The following is a 17,064-nucleotide window of genomic DNA, read 5'->3' as shown; positions in this document are numbered from 1 at the left end:
TACGGGACCTGATCAAGCTGGTTTAATACAGATGGAGGTAGTCTTCAAATGGCTGATTCCCTTTGTTGTCCATTTAAACACTGGGAAAATTAAATTCTTCAAAAATCTTCTGCAAGTGTGGGTAAGTCCAACTGGAATTAACCAATATGAATCTCCAAAAAAGTTCATATACCATTAGTAAGGTTTTTATAGATATAATTCACAGTTGGTAAAAATGCTGAAAACTTAAAGGCCGTAGGCTTGAATTTTCCAAAGTAACTAGTGACATTAGTAATTTCATTCTGGCCTGTCCACCTTGAGATGACTTTATAGAAAACTAGTTGTAAAAACTTACCTTTTTCTGTAATTCAGGCTCCTCTGGCAGCATCACGAATTGGGGATCACAGGTATGAAAACTCTCAAAGTCTTTAGTAATTTTGGAAAAACTTGTCTATACTATGTAAAAAGATTAACATTTAAAATTATTTACGTAATGCGTTTAGAAGGAAACAAACATGACTTTAAAGCCAGGGATAGCTTCTTTCATTTGTATTAAACCCAAAATTTGCATCTGTTGATTGGGCAGTCTCTGTCCATGGCAATGTTCAGATGAGCCATCTCCTTGACAGAGTTAGTACACTTTCACTGGGGAAAAACATCCGTCCCTTTTTGCTTTTTCAGACTTGAATGTTTAATTTGTTTTGGAAATGTTCAAATTTTGGATTAACCCAATTTTTTTCCTTTATTGATTATGTTATGTTAATGGCAAAGGAAGCATATTTTCTTTGAAGAGATAAATAAGGCATTCTGCATAATTCTTGGTGTCTCAGATATTAATTTGATGATAATTTAATTGCATCACAAGAGCTATTGGGTGAAATTAAATTACAAACAGATGAGAACAGACAATGCAATATAAAAAAGAAGCTGAGATATCTGTAAGCATTTCAAACACTCCCCAAGGCACCCTACGTTGTTCATGCTCCAAAGAACTGAGACAGTAGTGCCAGAATACCACTTTACACAACAGTTTCGGCACAAAGGCACCTACCTACCTACTAGGCACATCACTACCTATCAAGATTTTTCATCTGTAGTATCCATATGCATATATCCTATCAACTCTCACATTCCCTGTCTCCTCAGCTCCTTGGTTTTCCCAGCTTACCCACATTTAATGCACCCTTCTTCTTCCTCCCACAGTGCCATCCTGCTGGCAGAACCCTATCCCGTATTCTTGCTGTTCCCCATATTCTCTGGCATCATGCTTCAAGTACTGCTGTTCAGGGCAGCAAAACAAATAGCTGGTAAATTTTGGCAAAGCATTCGTTTTATATTAACATAACTGCTGTAGATTAGCTCAGATATCTAGTGTTATGTAAATGCCGTTTCAGATGCTAAGTGTCTAATAGACTAAGTACACATGAAGTTTAGAATTTGAGAAGAGCACACACTGCCTGTGAAAGGTAATGGTTTTACATATAAAATATGTAGGAGAGTCAGTTGTGCTACAAAGTATTGCCTCCACCACACCAGAATTGAAGACAAAACAAGATCATTAATACATGAAATACAGATTTTTAAGTTGTGGTAAGTGCAGATCTAATGCAACTTTAACTGCAGAATTGCTGCTGCTGACTCCATAAAATATATCCTATAAACAGCTGTTAATCTCTTCAGTGTTTATCTTTTAACATTCGTTTAGTAATCAGCTCTCATTTATTCTACATATGGTACAGCTTCCCTTTTATAGCAGCTGCATTTAATGAACATTTGGAAGCATGAAAGTATTACAGAAATTATTGTTTAACTATTCTCCTGCATTATTTTTGTATCTGTCACCAAGGACATTTGAATAAAAGTTAGAAAAAAATGTTATTAAACATAGAGCAAGGGAGGTTTAGGTTCTCCCTCATCTTCCTGAACTGTTAATTTGTAGTGGAAATTCGTGTGACCATGCTTAACACTGCTTAGCTCCTTTAAGCAATTAATTTTCTGAATTTATACTGTCCATTCTCTTTTGTGATTCACTGACGTCAACATGTCAAATTTGAGTCACTCTTCCGTTTTGCTCTGTATCATACTAGAGACCTTTAGGTAATGCACTGAGAGAGGATCTTGCAGCCCTGATAGACTGAGTGCATTTAGAGATGTTTAGAAAATGACAGCTTACAAGATTTAAATTTTGTTAGGTGTTCTGGGTGACTGTGGGGACCAGTGGTCATTAAAGCTGATTTCTATGAAGATGACTCCCTTTTGGTGTACCTGTCTTTATTTCATCTTAATTCCTTTTTTTTTTAAAAAAAAAAAAAAAAAATTTTAACAGTGTCTTTAACAAGACCATTTTATCATAGTAAGTGTTCTTTGGTTTTTATTAGTGCTTCAGCCACATCCAGCATCCTGAACTGAATGAATAAACAGAACATATGCTTTTAATTTATAGTAAAGTATAGGTGAGAATATAGCTATGTAATGAAACTTTACTAGCTTCAGGGCACGATGGTGAGCAGGGCAAATACCTTTGGATGGGACAGTCCTTTGTCTTCAGTCAGCCTTTACTGGTGACCTTGTCCTGCGTCTGTTGGCAAGGAGTCTGTGCATCTGTCAAGTAGAGCAGTGGGCAGAGAAGAAGGGATGTTCATTAAAACTGCCTGCTTGGATCAGGTGGTGTTCCAGAAACGGGAAATTCCCTGTCAGCTCCACCCAATTCAGCCATAATGACAGGTGGGTTGGGGACAAGATTAAAGAAAGAAGCGCCTACTTGCCTAAATGTCCTGAGTACCTTACAGCTACGCCCAGTATATATTATTGGGATGTATTGTTTTCAGATGGTTGATTAATCAAAATAGCTGCAAGTGAGTTTGATAGGTGTCACCAGCCACATAAATAGATAGATGTGTTAAATTGGCGTTGTGTGTGCAAATGCTCAGTTGGGACAAATGTACAGAATATTTTAAAAAGGATTTCAGGTATTTCTGCAAGGCATTTTTGTTAATAAGGTTTAGCTGTGCATGAAATGTGCTTTTTTCTAAATTTAACCCTACTAACAGTTTACCACCCTCTTTTTGTGTGTGTTTCTTTTTCTCTTCCAGTGCCACCTTGGGCCTTAATAGCCATAGCCATAGTTGCAGTCCTATTAATTCTTACCTGCTGCTTTTGTCTCTGTAAGAAATGCTTGTTCAAAAAGAAGAACAAGAAGAAGGGAAAGGAGAAGGGAGGGAAGAATGCTATTAACATGAAAGATGTTAAAGATTTAGGGAAAACCATGAAAGACCAGGTAAAGTACTTCTCCTTTTCTTTAACTCTTGAGTTGCATTTGAAGGTTTCTGTTTGGTGTGTCTAGAAGAAGTTCTGCCTGTTGCCTCACTAGTGGCTCTGTGAAGGGGAACTGATTGACAGCATCTTCTCAAGAGTATCACAAAAGATGAATCTGGGTGTAACACCACTGATAAAGCAGTCAGCAGTCTGCTGAAAAAAAAACAATGAGGAGGCATATAATGACTCATCTGAAAGGGACAAGTTTATTGTGTGTATCATTTTGTCCCCAAAATGAAGCAAATGTGTGCAGTTTTCACTGTCCTTTCTCAAGACTTTGACCAGGACCTAGTACAGTGTTTGCATATCTTTCTAGCAGTATTACTGAGCTGTCATGATAAACAAAAGTAGCTTTGCACTGTAAATACCTTTTTCGGAAAAGGAGAAGGTCTGCAAAGAAAGAAACAACTGCATAGAAGAAAAAATGAGAAGCATAGAAAAAGAGGAGAACAATCAAAAAGGAAGAGCACAAGTACGCAATGAAATTATGCTAGGAGAATTAATTTTGTACTAAAGAGGAGGAGATTAAAAATAACAGGCCATACTTGTAGCTGCAAGTCATAGAATTATAGAATGGTTTAGTTGGAGTCATTAAAGATCATCTAGTTCCAGCCCCTAATTTGGAGGAAAAGATTACAGTAATGCCCTTTGAGCAGCATCCTTTTCATGAGGGCAGAAAAACTTGTCCTTCAGATCTGCTTCATGCAAGCGAAGCAGAAGATTGTAAGAACTGATCCTCAGGGCCAGAGGCTTGTCCTTGCTGGAACAAACTGTTGAGAATAAGAATAATGGAGAAATAAATGTGAGGTATCCATGTGTTCTTACTGAGTTGCCAGATTTCCCAAGATAAGAAGACAAAGAGCTGTATTTTTAAACAGAAAGTGCTGAAGAAATATAGAGAACTGATTTACAAAACCTTTTCAGTAGGAGCCAAAGATATTACATGGTCAAGTCTGTACTCCCAAGATGCCTGCTAAGGTTGAGCCAGAGCACTCCAGGAGCACTTACCCAGCCAAAGTGAGAGGACAAAAGCATGATCAGGAATGAGTAGTTCCTTCCACAAGTCTGGATCTAGTTTATAAGAAAGCTGGGCTGAGGCAGGTTTAGAAGTACAGGACAAAACTGGGAACATGAGGACTAGGGCCAGCCGATCAGGATGAGATGCAAGAAGAGGAGCCTCGAGTACAGTAGCTAAGAGGCCCATGGAGCAGTCCAGAACAAGTGTTGAGATGCCACTGTACAGTGATGGAGCAGCCACCAGTATGGCTCATCAGACAGTCTTAAGAGTCCTGCAACAGGTTTAGCATGCTTCTCCAGGCATGTAAGATGTTATAGGGGAAGAGCAAAATCAGTAGAGTGGGTGAGGAAGCCATGCAAGGCTGATGACTAGCTGCAAATGGATCACATGAGTGGAATCTGAAAGGAGCTCAGATAAGGGGAGGAAAATAATGGATAAACTTCAAAGGTACAGATCTATCGGAGCTATTTCAGTTTCCTTTATCAGATAAGAGGACAGGTTTTGTTGTTCTTGCTAAGTAGATAGCAGGGAAAGAAAATAACTGAAAATCCATTTGTTTTATTCCTCCTATTTATGCTACTCAGTTGTAGTAGCCATCCCAGATTGCCTTACCACAAATAACAGTCCTGCACAGACACAAAGAGCAAACGGCTGGAAACCCTTGTATCCACATTGCAAGGAGAGCACTTTAGATAGTGCCTTGGTACACAGCTTCAACCATTGTTCCAGCTGGAAAGAAGATGCTTCTTGTGTTACACTGGTGTCCTGGAGTACATGACACCAAGACAAGATAAATTCACCTCTGAGAACAACCTCATCAGTACACAAAATCACTAATGTAGATGCAGCTGTTCCAAGGTTAGGAAGATTAGTGTGGCAGAGCTCAAAAAACAACAGAGCAGGAAGTTTGAGTTCTCCCTTGAAGAAGAATTTATGCTGATATTCTTTTCTTCATATGATGAAAGTGAAACAAACCCCTTTTCTTTAAGTACTTTGATTTAGCATTCATAGATTCCCTGTATGGGATTCATAGACTTTGTTCTGGGCTATTAATATTAAGTAATTGTGAGATATTTCCCCCTCAGCAGTGCATGGAATATCAGATCATCAGTTGTTGGGTTACCCTGGGCTACTGTGAGCCAACTCCTCCCATTGAACCAAGAATAATTTGGAAGAACTGTTTGATTATGTTTGTGGAAAAAATTCTTTGAGATGTTTGTTATGTTATACCAGTGATAGCAAGCCTAATACTCTGTTGTATGGCAAATAATGTGCAATTCATTGATCTATATTTATGTGGAATTGTTCCATATCGTGTAAGGCCATTGTTGTATTTACAATATATTCTTAAGTGGTTTTAATTATATCCATTAGGACCTGGATAAATGACCACGGATTCTTGGAAAATAAATATTTTAAATGCAAAATTACATTAGGTATTTAATAGTGCCTTCCATTTCTATCTTTTTTTTCATGGGAAAATTTTATAAAAAGTGGAATCATGCATCTCTTAGCTACAAAGAGAGCTCAAACTTTGAAATGTAGCACAGATTATTTAATTCAAAATTTCAATATAGTTATTTAAGCATCCTTTTGCCCAAACATTTTGATATTTAACCAGTATGTTTTGTTTTGCACAGTTAAACCTAAGGAGGGTAGATCCTAAGTTGATGCAAATGTCAGACTTTTAATAAGTAGATGGATCATAAACTCTGCAGCCAAGCTTCCTCTTCACTGTCTCGGTTTTCAAACACAGGCTGCTTAAATTAGGCCCTTAAATTCATAACTAGCAGGCTGATAGTGTAGGGCTTTTAAGTCTTTGGCATTCAATAATACTACCAACTTAATTCCTAATCTGTGAAATTTTAGCAGTCTTTTTTTTTTTTTTTTCTGAAAGACTGATGATTTATTGGAACTGTTTAATCCTGAGTTGTCAGAGCAAATTTTAATACACCTAGGTGAACTCAATGCAAAGATAAATGTGGAATATTTCAGTTAAGAGAACTGAACAACTTCAGACACTCTGGCATAAAATAGAAAGGGAAACAACAAGAAGGCCTTTTAGCTCTTTAAAGAAACAAATGTTAATGTTAAAAAAAGGTAACTGAAGATCAAGATGTAAATCTAAAGGCATTATAAAGGGCATCATACAGTACCAAAGATCTGAAATGTTGTCAAAAAAAAAAAATAGTTCAATCATTGTTAAACCTGAACCTGCAAGTGCTAATTGCTTTCTGTCAAGCAGAGAGTGCATAATAGCGGTTGATAGGCACTTGGCATCTTGTGAGATCTAAGTTCCTTAAGCATACAACACTTGATAAGGGGTAGCATTTGGTAAATTTGAAAGTATCAGCTTCTGGAAATATGATTTCCATCTTGGTCTCATTTTGTTAGTCAGAGAGAACTTGTGACTTACGTGTGCTCGTGCTGACCTGCCCACCCATGCCAAGTCATTATGGAGCCTTATAGTCTGACATCGTTAAAGGTCTTTTTGACAAAGAAACTCAGTCAGCTCAACAGTCACACATGATAGCTAGATATTACAGAAAGTGGAATAAAATTTTGGTCTCTTAGAATATCTGTGCTTCAAAATGTCTACTTTCCTGAACGCAACTTCAAATGAGAAACTGTGTATGAAATAATATAGATTATGAACAAATGTAGTTGAGGTAAAGTAGGAGTTGAGTTGACTATAACAGTAGATTTTCCGTCTTGAAACCCATTTCCATACAGTCTATGCTTACTTTTTCAAGTAAAGTATACAACTCCACCTGCTGGACCTGTGGGAAGATTAGAATCATTCTAGGGGAGGCAAATTGTTAATGAATGTACTGCTGTAAAAAGGTCATTTCTCCATGGTTTTTACTAATGTTTGTGTGTGGATGTTTTAATTTTTATTTCTTCCTCCTATGTCCTCCTTGTCTATGTTGTGTCTCATGACTGTTCTGGATTGTCACTTGCGGTAGGTTTATTTTGCTATTTGGACGCACCTTGTCTAAAGCTCTGATACATATAGTCTTCTGACAGCTGTGGTTCCTCAGCTGAGATTTATATGTAGTAGCTTTGATACACACATCAAGAGGCTGAACTAAATTGATTGGGAATTTTTTGGCTGTGTATATATTTGGAAGGAGGCCAGAGGAAAGTGAAAGAGGTTGTCATTCTTTCTGTAGTTAAGATATTAAGTCAAACTGTACTAGAAAGCTCAAGTTTAAAATTGATAGGCACATAAAAATAACTTGCTAAATTTATTTCCTTTTTGTATAAATGTCATCATATCAAAAGTAGATGAAAGCAGTGTGTATTTTTAATGTCTTGGTTTCTAAGTGTTGCTGAAATGATTGGTACCTCATGAAACTTACTGTGGGCTCTTGCATCATCTCAATATAGCTTCTTAGTGCTCCCTAACAAATTCTTCTAAGTGGTCTTATTCCAGATTCCTGTTGATGCAGTTGAATGACAACTATGTTTTGTTTGACAAAAATGTTTTTCTGAGATCCGTCTATCACAGTTCTCTTCTTTATAACTTTCCAATCTGCCAATGGCCCTGGTGGTTCCCACTGTGGGTTTTTTTGGGGGGAAAAAAAAAGCCCCCAAACACCCAGCTCCAGAGTCACTGTACTGGTTGCTGACTTACTGAGTCTGAATTTAATGCATTGGTACAGCAGAATTCTTGCTTAAGGTCAGCCTGTGCACTGAGGAAAGGAATATAATTAATCATTTCAGTCATGAAGAGTAGCTCTTCAAAATTACTGAAATTTAGCCCTATTGCTTGGAGAGTAACATTGGGGTGGTCTGAACATTTTATTAGGTCACCAAGCATTTGTGGAGAAGGAGATTTAATAGCTTGGTCCTTTCTTATTGCAACAGGCTAAAACACTGTCACTAGTGAAAGATTTTTGGCTTACAATGAGTGTGTCCATTAGATGAAATAGGAGATTTGGAATCAGGTGTATGTACTACGCCCTGGATATGAGGAGTATATTCTGGGCTCTGCTATTGACTTACTGTGGCCTTCAATCGTCCACCTGACTTTTCCGCATGTTTGTTGTTCCTTTACAAAGGCCTTCCTTTTACGGTAATATTCTGATTCATGCTTGTGTTTTAAGAGCAGTGAAACATCAGGGCCTTATAAAGTAACATTATATCGAAAGCGGTGATTGCAACTAACTGAACTGCAACAGAAAATTATTTTCTTAAACAATTTCACCATATGATTTTAGCTGTTGAACACTGAACACTCTTGACCTCATTCATGAAGTCAAAATACTGAAGGGACAAGCTTTTTAACGTTAGGTGACCTGAAATATTTTAAAGTAGTGTGTGCTGAGCTGGCAGCATGAAGATGATAGCCAAAATGAAGTCAGTAAAATCCACACTGACATCCAGAGAGACTGGATTTCACTCAAAGGAATACTTTATTGCTGGAAATAGTCCAAGAGGATCTTTTTGAGGGACACGAGCTCTCTTGCTAGCACTGGACTTTTCTTCTGCAAGGTTTTTTCATGTGCTTGTTTGTTTTCCCACTTGAATGCCTAAAGAATACTGCGTGTATTTATTCCACGGTGCCACCTGTCTTGCTTTCAGCATGCCAGTTCCCATTGGTTTGCATCTTCAGCCCATGGTGACATTAATGCTTCCCATGGCTTTCCCACAATGCAATGAGACAACCTAACTCACACTCAGAAAAACAGCAATGTGCTACAGAACCATTACAGTGTAGAAAATGAGTCAGAAACAAGGGTGACAAGTCTTTCTCAGAAAATAAGCCCAGTAAGTATACTGTGGCAGTCAAAATGGATTGGATGAGTCCCATTTGTACATTAACTCAACCTCAAGCTTGACCAATCATCCTGCTTCCTTACCTGTTCAGAAGGCAACTCTGCAGGGTGCATAAAACTTCCTGAAAAATCTGAAAATAACTTGTTTATGAAGATACAATGTTATAGATGATTGTTTGTGCTCTGCAGGGTTTTCCACAAAACCCTTTTGTAGCTCAGATTTATATTAGACTTCAGAACTCCAAAAATACGGAAGCAACAGCTGGGAGCCACAAGGTTGGGCTTGTTTGCATTCCTATCATTTCCTCTCAGTCAGTCCCAAGAAGAAACAGGAGCTTACTTTGCATGCTTCATGAGTTTCTTTTTCCTCCTTTTCTAAAGCTATTTTTCCTGTAAAATAATTCCTTTATTACTTTTACTGTAACCTATTGCACTGTTAGGATGATGTGAAGATACATATCCTACTAATTTTCTTACATGTCTCAGTTTCTGTACCGATGGTTTTGCCACTGGAAGCTTCCATTGTCAAGGATGTTTCTTTCTTGCTTTCTCTTGATTAGCAGAATTTTGAATTCTTAATTCAAGATCAGAGTCTGCAGGTTCCTAATGAGTGGTGTCTAGGAAGTATGCAATTATTCCTCTAAATTAAGTGATTTGAATCATACTCTCGAGACATTTACCTGTATCCACTGATTATATGAAGAGCTAAACTCTTACACCAAGTGCCTGAAGTTAGTGGATATGAATAACCTACAATAGGAACAGCAGTTCATATCAATGAGGTATACATTTCAAACCCTGTTGGGAATATTTAATTGTTTACTTTTTAAGCAAAGGCATTTATTCTTTACAAAATGATGAATAATAAATAGGAATAGCAAAGTAACCTTCAAGCATAAGAGTATCAGATACTTGATGATGCTCTGTTTAGAGCATGGTCGGAGGATGATCTTATCTCTTTTTAAGCAGCTGAGCCAAAGAAAAAAACAGGTCTTTGCTAACTTTTTCTCCACAGATCTATGTGGCACCCCATAAATCATGTCTGACTATATTTAGGTTGATTTTCACTGTTAAATAGATGCAGTCCTAATTATATAGTATGACAAATTTTTCAGACAAATAAATGCAGTACTTGGAATGGTCCTCCCATGTTGAGGAGCAAGCTTTGTCCCAGAGCATGCTTCCATCTGGCCTGCTGCCAGTCATTTGCGAGGATGAAGAACAATTGATTGAGCAGCATGCATTGGCCAAGCAGCCTAAAGCTGCCTCCTACTCACAGCCTGCTGCTCAGCACACCCAAGCGCTGCCATATGTGAAGTGGGGGCAGAGCACGCTGGTGTACTTGAAAGAGTGCTTGCTTCGTTTTGTTCATGCACATGGGCCCTGTGTTCAAAGCAGAGCCCTGACCCACAGGATGAACTACCAAAATAGGCCCCCAGGCTGACATCAGCTGCATCTTTTTTCAGCAAGTAAACACTGACTATAAGAAAAACAGGTAGATTTAGGGGCTTAGCAGCTGTAACTTGAATGTATATATTCATATTTTTACATTGCACACCTGCAGCATTTGCTGTATTCTTCTGTTGCACCAGAATAAGTTGGTATTTTAGTACCAAAACAATTCCCTGAGCACTTAAGCTGGAAATCATGACCTCATGTCATGATGCTTCTTAAAGAAATAAATTCTTTTGAATAACCTAGCAGACCATTTAAAACCTGGATAACAAGCGAGGTAGTAATGTCAAGGAGTCGCATGCTGAACACAGCAGGGTCTTGCTCATTCCGTGCATCAGTGTGGCCCACTGCTGATGTGTGAGGCCAACACTCGTACAGCAGTAATGGCAAAGTAGATTACACAATGACCAAAGTCTGGCTCAGCCACTGGAAACCCATGCGTAACATGCTCTTTAAATTAATTCATGGAGAGAAAGCAGATGCTGAATGAATGAAATGTTGTCTGTCCTTCTGAGGGACTCTGATAGACAATGTGTTACAACTGCAGGCTTTTCTGCTTAGTGATAGGGAATCAGCCAGGAAATTTTAAAGCCTTTTTTTCTTCTCCTAGGATACAAATTAGCCAGGTCAGAATTACGGTGTTCTTGAATGTGAAAGAAATTGATAAAAGGTGCACCATCATTAATGGAAATGCACCCATTCCTCGGTGTGGAGGAAATACTGCCTTTCTGATAAATTCATTGTTGGAGATGGCACAGAACATCCTCGCTACCACATCATTGTTTGCTTCCATTCGGCTCAGCAGGCATTGCACAAGCCTGAGGACTGAGCATCATTCACACGTTAAAAAAAATCCCCTTTGCCATGTGAACAAAAGGAATGATTGATGGGGCAGGCAAAGATGAAACATGGGGCAACAGCATGCACTGTGCAGCAAGTAAACATACAGACTGCAGTCAGTGTTATGTTTTTCTTCCTAATGCCTCTTCTTCTTGCTTACTGGTAACTTATTTCCTTAAAAGTGAGGCCATAGGCCACCCCATAAATGGAAGGATTCCAAAAAACACTGTTAATTGAAAGTGTTTCTTTATGTATGACAGTGAAAGACATCATGTTTACAGCCTTAAATAGCTTGTGACATGAACTAGGCACTAACAATGAGGCATGAAGATAACTGAGACTGGAATCCAGGTGCAAAATAGGCCTTCATAGGTCTTTGCATCCTCCTGGTGACTCAGACATGATTGTGGCCTCTGCCTTGCTGTGCAGGAGGCAACACTCTGCTCCCCTAGCAGTTTTGTTACCCAGTCTCATACCATTTTGCTTTCCTGGAGCTTCTACACATATGGAATCTGGAGGCAACCAGCAGACAGACTCCACTAATTCCCTTGCAGACCCTCTCAATTTCTACACATAGTTCTGGGAGTGATTAAGTGAAAGTGTACATAAAACTGTTTTAATCCCCAGAATCTGTATTGTGATTTGTAGTGGATAGTAATGGAATAAACCTGATCACAGGGTGCAGGGTTTTTAGTGGAACTGAGCTGGAAGCAAGAGATGTTTCTCGTATCAGGAGAAAGCATCACTGGAGGCAGGCATTTCTCATATAGGGGAGGAAGACCAGGAATTGTAAAAAACAACTTCAGGGTGTAGCAGTATTGTTTTTTCTTTCCTTTTTTACTGCAAAAGATGCAGTTAGGAGGAAAAAAAAAAAAAAAAAAAGAAAATTAAACATTTTCTTTAAGAACCATGTGTAGATTTATGTGTGCACCCTTGGTTACAACTAGATACAAAGCTCATTCAACTTTGGATTAGATGAGAGTTAGTTAAAACAAATCCCTTTTGTCTTCCAGATGTAAGAAAACATATATTGTGTAATGTGTGGCTCTTTAAGGTCCCTAGCCCAAGTAAGTTTTCCTACGTGCTGGTGTCATTAGATGTGGATTTATCACCTTGTAATGGTTGCATTGGATTAACACCTTTTTGGTACATTCCTACACCTGCTTACATATAAGCCTGTGTTTTTCAGATACTTACACACATGTGAGAGGATACAGATGTTTCATTGTTTTGTGTGTCTGCATATGTTATGCAGAAATGAATAAACCACTTGAGTAAAATTCACAGTCATCACAGATCAGAAAAGATGTCTGGTCTCCAGCACAATGTAATAATATATTTCTGTGTTGCATATTTTGCAGAAACAGCATTTAAAATGTCATAAAATTAAAAGAAATAACAGGAAAGGAAAGGCTTCTATTCCTCTGCGTGTAAACCCAGGCTTTCTGATTACAGTTGTGTCAGTTGCAGAGGCTTGAGGAAAAAGCTTGCTTATAATTAAAAATATTGTTTCTAAAACCAATCAAATATAGCTGCTTGTTTTAATTGATTCTAGCAATACCACAGTGAGATTCAATACAGTGTGATACAGTGTGCTATAAATGGAGGATTGCAGTACTATTCCATTAAATATTGATCTTTCAGAGAATCTCAATACAAAATGAAAATCCCTATGGGGTGTTTCAAGTACCTTGAAGCAATCCAATTCTTCTTCCTCTTTGGAACGCAGCAGCTGCATCAAACATTAGAAACTTCTGTGCTTCCTTTGACTCAGCGTCATGAAGCACTGGCCTCTAGTTTGAAAGAAAATTCCTCTCTTGACGGTAAAACCTATTATGTACAGACTGCTGTAGAGATAATAATTTGTCATTTCTTCCCTCCTCCCACACCACGACCTTGGCAAACACTGAACACTGTCTCATTTTTAGTGTTTCTTAGTGCTTCAGTGTTTCTGAGTCAAAGTCAAGAAGAATCATAGCTTCAAAGCCAGTGTGAGTAAAATGCAATGTTTTCCATCTGCCCTGGAAAATAGCTTTCACCTTCCAATAGGCCTCTCGTATGCTGTGGAGAAGAGTTTCCCAACCATGCAATGTTTTCTGCCTGCACTTTGAAACTCCTTTACAAGACTGACATTAGCTTCCCATTATATTTTTCCATAGTCACGGTAAGAACTTTTTCACATTGAGTTACCCATCGCTCTGCCATCTCCCCGATTAATCAGCTATGCAGAAGAGTATGTAATTTTACTAGAGAGAGTATGGCTATGTAACTATTGCCTCGATATGATAGTTACAAATTCCTTCTACCTAGAAATTAGCATATAAGGTTCTTTTTCCATTCTCCCATTTACTCCTGAGGAAGAGCTATAGGATATTTCCTTTCAAACAAAATCCGTGTTAAAATTAGATGGAACAGCAGAAAGTCTAGTACTTATCCCAGAAATGGTAGTATACTGGAGCTGTTTATCACTCTTTTATCGTGGAGTCCTCTATTAGGACAATACTGGGAGGATTCAGAGCAGTGGGTCTTGGAGTTTACATCCCACTGTGAGTTATTGCTTCCTGTTGTCTCCAGGCTTAGATAAATGTGATTGCTTCAGGTAGATTGAGTCATCTTTCTTTTTTTTCATGATCTCGAAACCTGTAATACATTGTTTGTATTACCAATGGAGGCAAGGTGATTGTCATAATCACATCACCTTGTATCCTGGAAGTCCCACATATGCTGCTGCAGGGGCTCTTGCCATAGAGCCTGTCAGTTTTGACGTATCACGCTTGTTGTATTAACTAACATGTGCTACAGCCAGGGAACTCACTAGCAGCTTAGAGATTGCAATGTTTCAAAATAATTTTCATTTCAGCCAGTCCAGCTTTTCCAAACAGAAAGAGTTTAGTTCAAAAAGTATTACTCTTCCAATCTCACAGGTGATTCTCCTCCACTGCCGACCTTTCCCGCTGATCTCATCCAGGTACACTGTAATTAGTGTTCCTAGTAAGGAGTCCATCATTCACTATCATTCAGATATTTAACTCAAACCCAGCTCCTAAACTTGCAGAAATCAATGTTGTTGCATTGATTTCAGTTCAGCTATGCCGGCCGACTTTCTAGCTTATTTCAAAAGCAGAAAAATAATTGCTTAATACTGTACAGTTTTGAATCTGACCTTTTGAATTTAGATCTTGCTTCTGAAAAATAACATTTCCTACTTCAGAAATCAATCTCCCTTCTTACCACACCCACGCAACTGTTTCATGGCCCACACTGTGTTCATGGCTGAGTGAGAATGTTAATGCTTTCACGCTCCTTCTTTCACCAGCCACCACCAACTGTGGATACAGGTACTTTCCAGCCTTGCTATCTCTTCTCAGAGAGCTCCAGCTGCAACCTATTGTTTATAACTATTGTAGGTTTCTTCAGACCACCTCATATTGTGAAAAAAGAAAGAACATAACAAATCTTATTCCCACATTTAGTAGTATGTTTGTGCAAGCAGAAGCTCCATGTAGAAGGAACTTCCAGACAGACATGGCTCTTGTAGATATGGATACTGTTTACTGTAACATGCAATGAGACTTCTGGATTAATGCTCAGTATTGATTCCTTGTTTTCGTGCCCTCAACTTTATTTTCACATTTTCCACAATTTTTCTCTCTTTGTCTCATCACTATTGCTGTTTTTTCAGTTCTTACTTAGCTAAGGATCTCCTGGAATAAGATCTACATAGTTATGGTTCATGCAGTTTAATAATTGTATTAATTCCTTTTTCCACAGTGCAGATACTTCTGCTTTCTGGTACAGAAAAAAAAAAAAAAAAATAAATTGCATCATTTAGTATTTTAATTATGTATAAAATCTAAGATAACTGCTACATTCTTTAAAAATAACAGGTTTTCTGCACTCAACAAAGCTGTAAGCAGTTCTGTATTTCTTTATTTTTATGTTTCTTTCTAAGCAAACTAAAATCAACTTGCAATCAATTTGGTTCAGCCAAGCTTTATAGCAAGAATGAATAAAAAGGAAATTGGTCTCGGGAGGGAGGGAAGAGGAGAAACATGCATTTGCTAATGGCATGGTGAAAACTTTGCTTCCATATTCATACTAAATAAACATGAAAAATGTTTGGCATATGATTGTAGGAAGAACTCATCCACAGCACATGCTCTTTACCATAGTAATCCAACAGAAACGTCTTGCCAATTGCAAACAATTCACAGCATGCACAACCAGGTTTGACATTGCCAAGATATTCTTAAGTTGAATGGATGTGTGAATTTGCTTATTTAATAGCATGTTTGCCTCCTTGTGCCTCTCTAAGAGCCAGTGTGAGCTCAGAAGATTTTTTATATATCAAGTTGGTATTTTGTTTCTACTTTCAGGTTTTATAGCAATTGTTGCTTGTATTAGTCCAAGAAGCCTTCTTCCTACTTCCATTGCTTGCTTGCTGATTTGTAACATCTTATTGAGCAACCTAAATAGTATAAATATATATGTAAATTGCAGATTTGGATTTCTGCTGTTATGCTTGCTTTTAATGAGTTTAAAATACTTTTGAAGACAGTGTCTATTTTAAACCGGTACTTAAGAGTTTATTGTATTTATAAATATTACATTCCTTCTTTCTAGGCTCTTAAGGATGATGATGCTGAGACTGGGCTGACTGATGGGGAAGACAAAGAAGAAGCCAAAGAAGTGGAGAAACTAGGGAAAATCCAGTATTCTTTGGATTATGACTTCCAGAACAATCAGGTTTGAAACAACCAACCTGTAACATTTCATGTCTGTGTATGCAAAGGGAGAATGAAGTAATGCATTTAGTTACAGTGGATATTTCTGAAATCCTTATTACTTGCACAGAATAAAGGGAGAAATAAAGACTGAAGATTCATGAGAGATACACTACTAAATTGGCATTCAGTCTACTCAGAGTTTGTATTACACCTTTAGTCAAAGTGGAAGAAACTGTTTTATCTAATGGTTATTAATAAGTTATATTAAAACGTCACCAATCAATGTCAAACCACATTATATTGTGGAGTCTGCATGCAGGCAGTAAAAATAGCTTCAGCCTTCAGATATTTAAAATGTAAGCAAAGGAGTAGCTTTCTCTCCCTTCACAGAGTGTGCACTTTACCTTATTAACTACCTGCATCAGGTTCTGTTGCTCTCTGTGGAAGTACACCTACTAACCAAGAAAATTTTAATTTGCAATAGATGTTCACATAAAAAGGTCTGTCCCAAAAAAACCAAAAAAAAAATAAAAAAAAAAAAAAAAAAAAAAAAAACACACAAAAAAAAACAGGACAGCACAACAAGAAGAACCTCTCCAGTCAAGGGCTGATACTCCTTTAGTACCCTACTTGGAAGCTGGTAAGACCATACTTTAGCATACACACAATAATGTGATGTAGACCTAGAATCGGGTTACTTAGCAGATCTGACCACATCCTGAACCAGCTCCAGTTTCATTCCCCTCCCTGTACCCTTGCTGCAGTTGCAATCACTTCTGCCAGCTATACCAATTCACAGCCTCTCAGAAAAACTCACTGTGCTTAACTTTGGACCAAAGTATACCAGCACATCTCACTTCTTCACTTCTTCTGCATGTCTTTCAGTGAACTTGAGAATACATGTCCTGTATTTTATGTTTTGACAACTTCAGTCAAAATCACATCATTC

At 38.0% G+C, this 17,064-nt stretch overlaps 1 protein-coding gene across 1 annotated transcript in view; it reads left to right on the top strand.

Annotated features, from left to right (window-relative positions):
- The window catches only part of LOC103770201 (synaptotagmin-1-like), a 54,487-nt gene that overhangs the window by 31,395 nt on the left and 6,028 nt on the right, over positions 1–17,064 (top strand). Inside the window, exons 2-3 of the mRNA XM_008937453.1 lie at positions 3,072–3,256; positions 16,012–16,134. Of these exons, the coding sequence (XP_008935701.1) occupies positions 3,072–3,256; positions 16,012–16,134 (308 nt within the window). The remainder of the gene's footprint in view (positions 1–3,071; positions 3,257–16,011; positions 16,135–17,064) is intronic.

Source organism: Merops nubicus, unplaced genomic scaffold (assembly GCF_000691845.1).
Source record: "Merops nubicus isolate BGI_N331 unplaced genomic scaffold, ASM69184v1 scaffold9923, whole genome shotgun sequence".
Taxonomy (NCBI): domain Eukaryota; kingdom Metazoa; phylum Chordata; class Aves; order Coraciiformes; family Meropidae; genus Merops; species Merops nubicus.
This window is presented reverse-complemented; position numbering and strand designations above follow the sequence as displayed.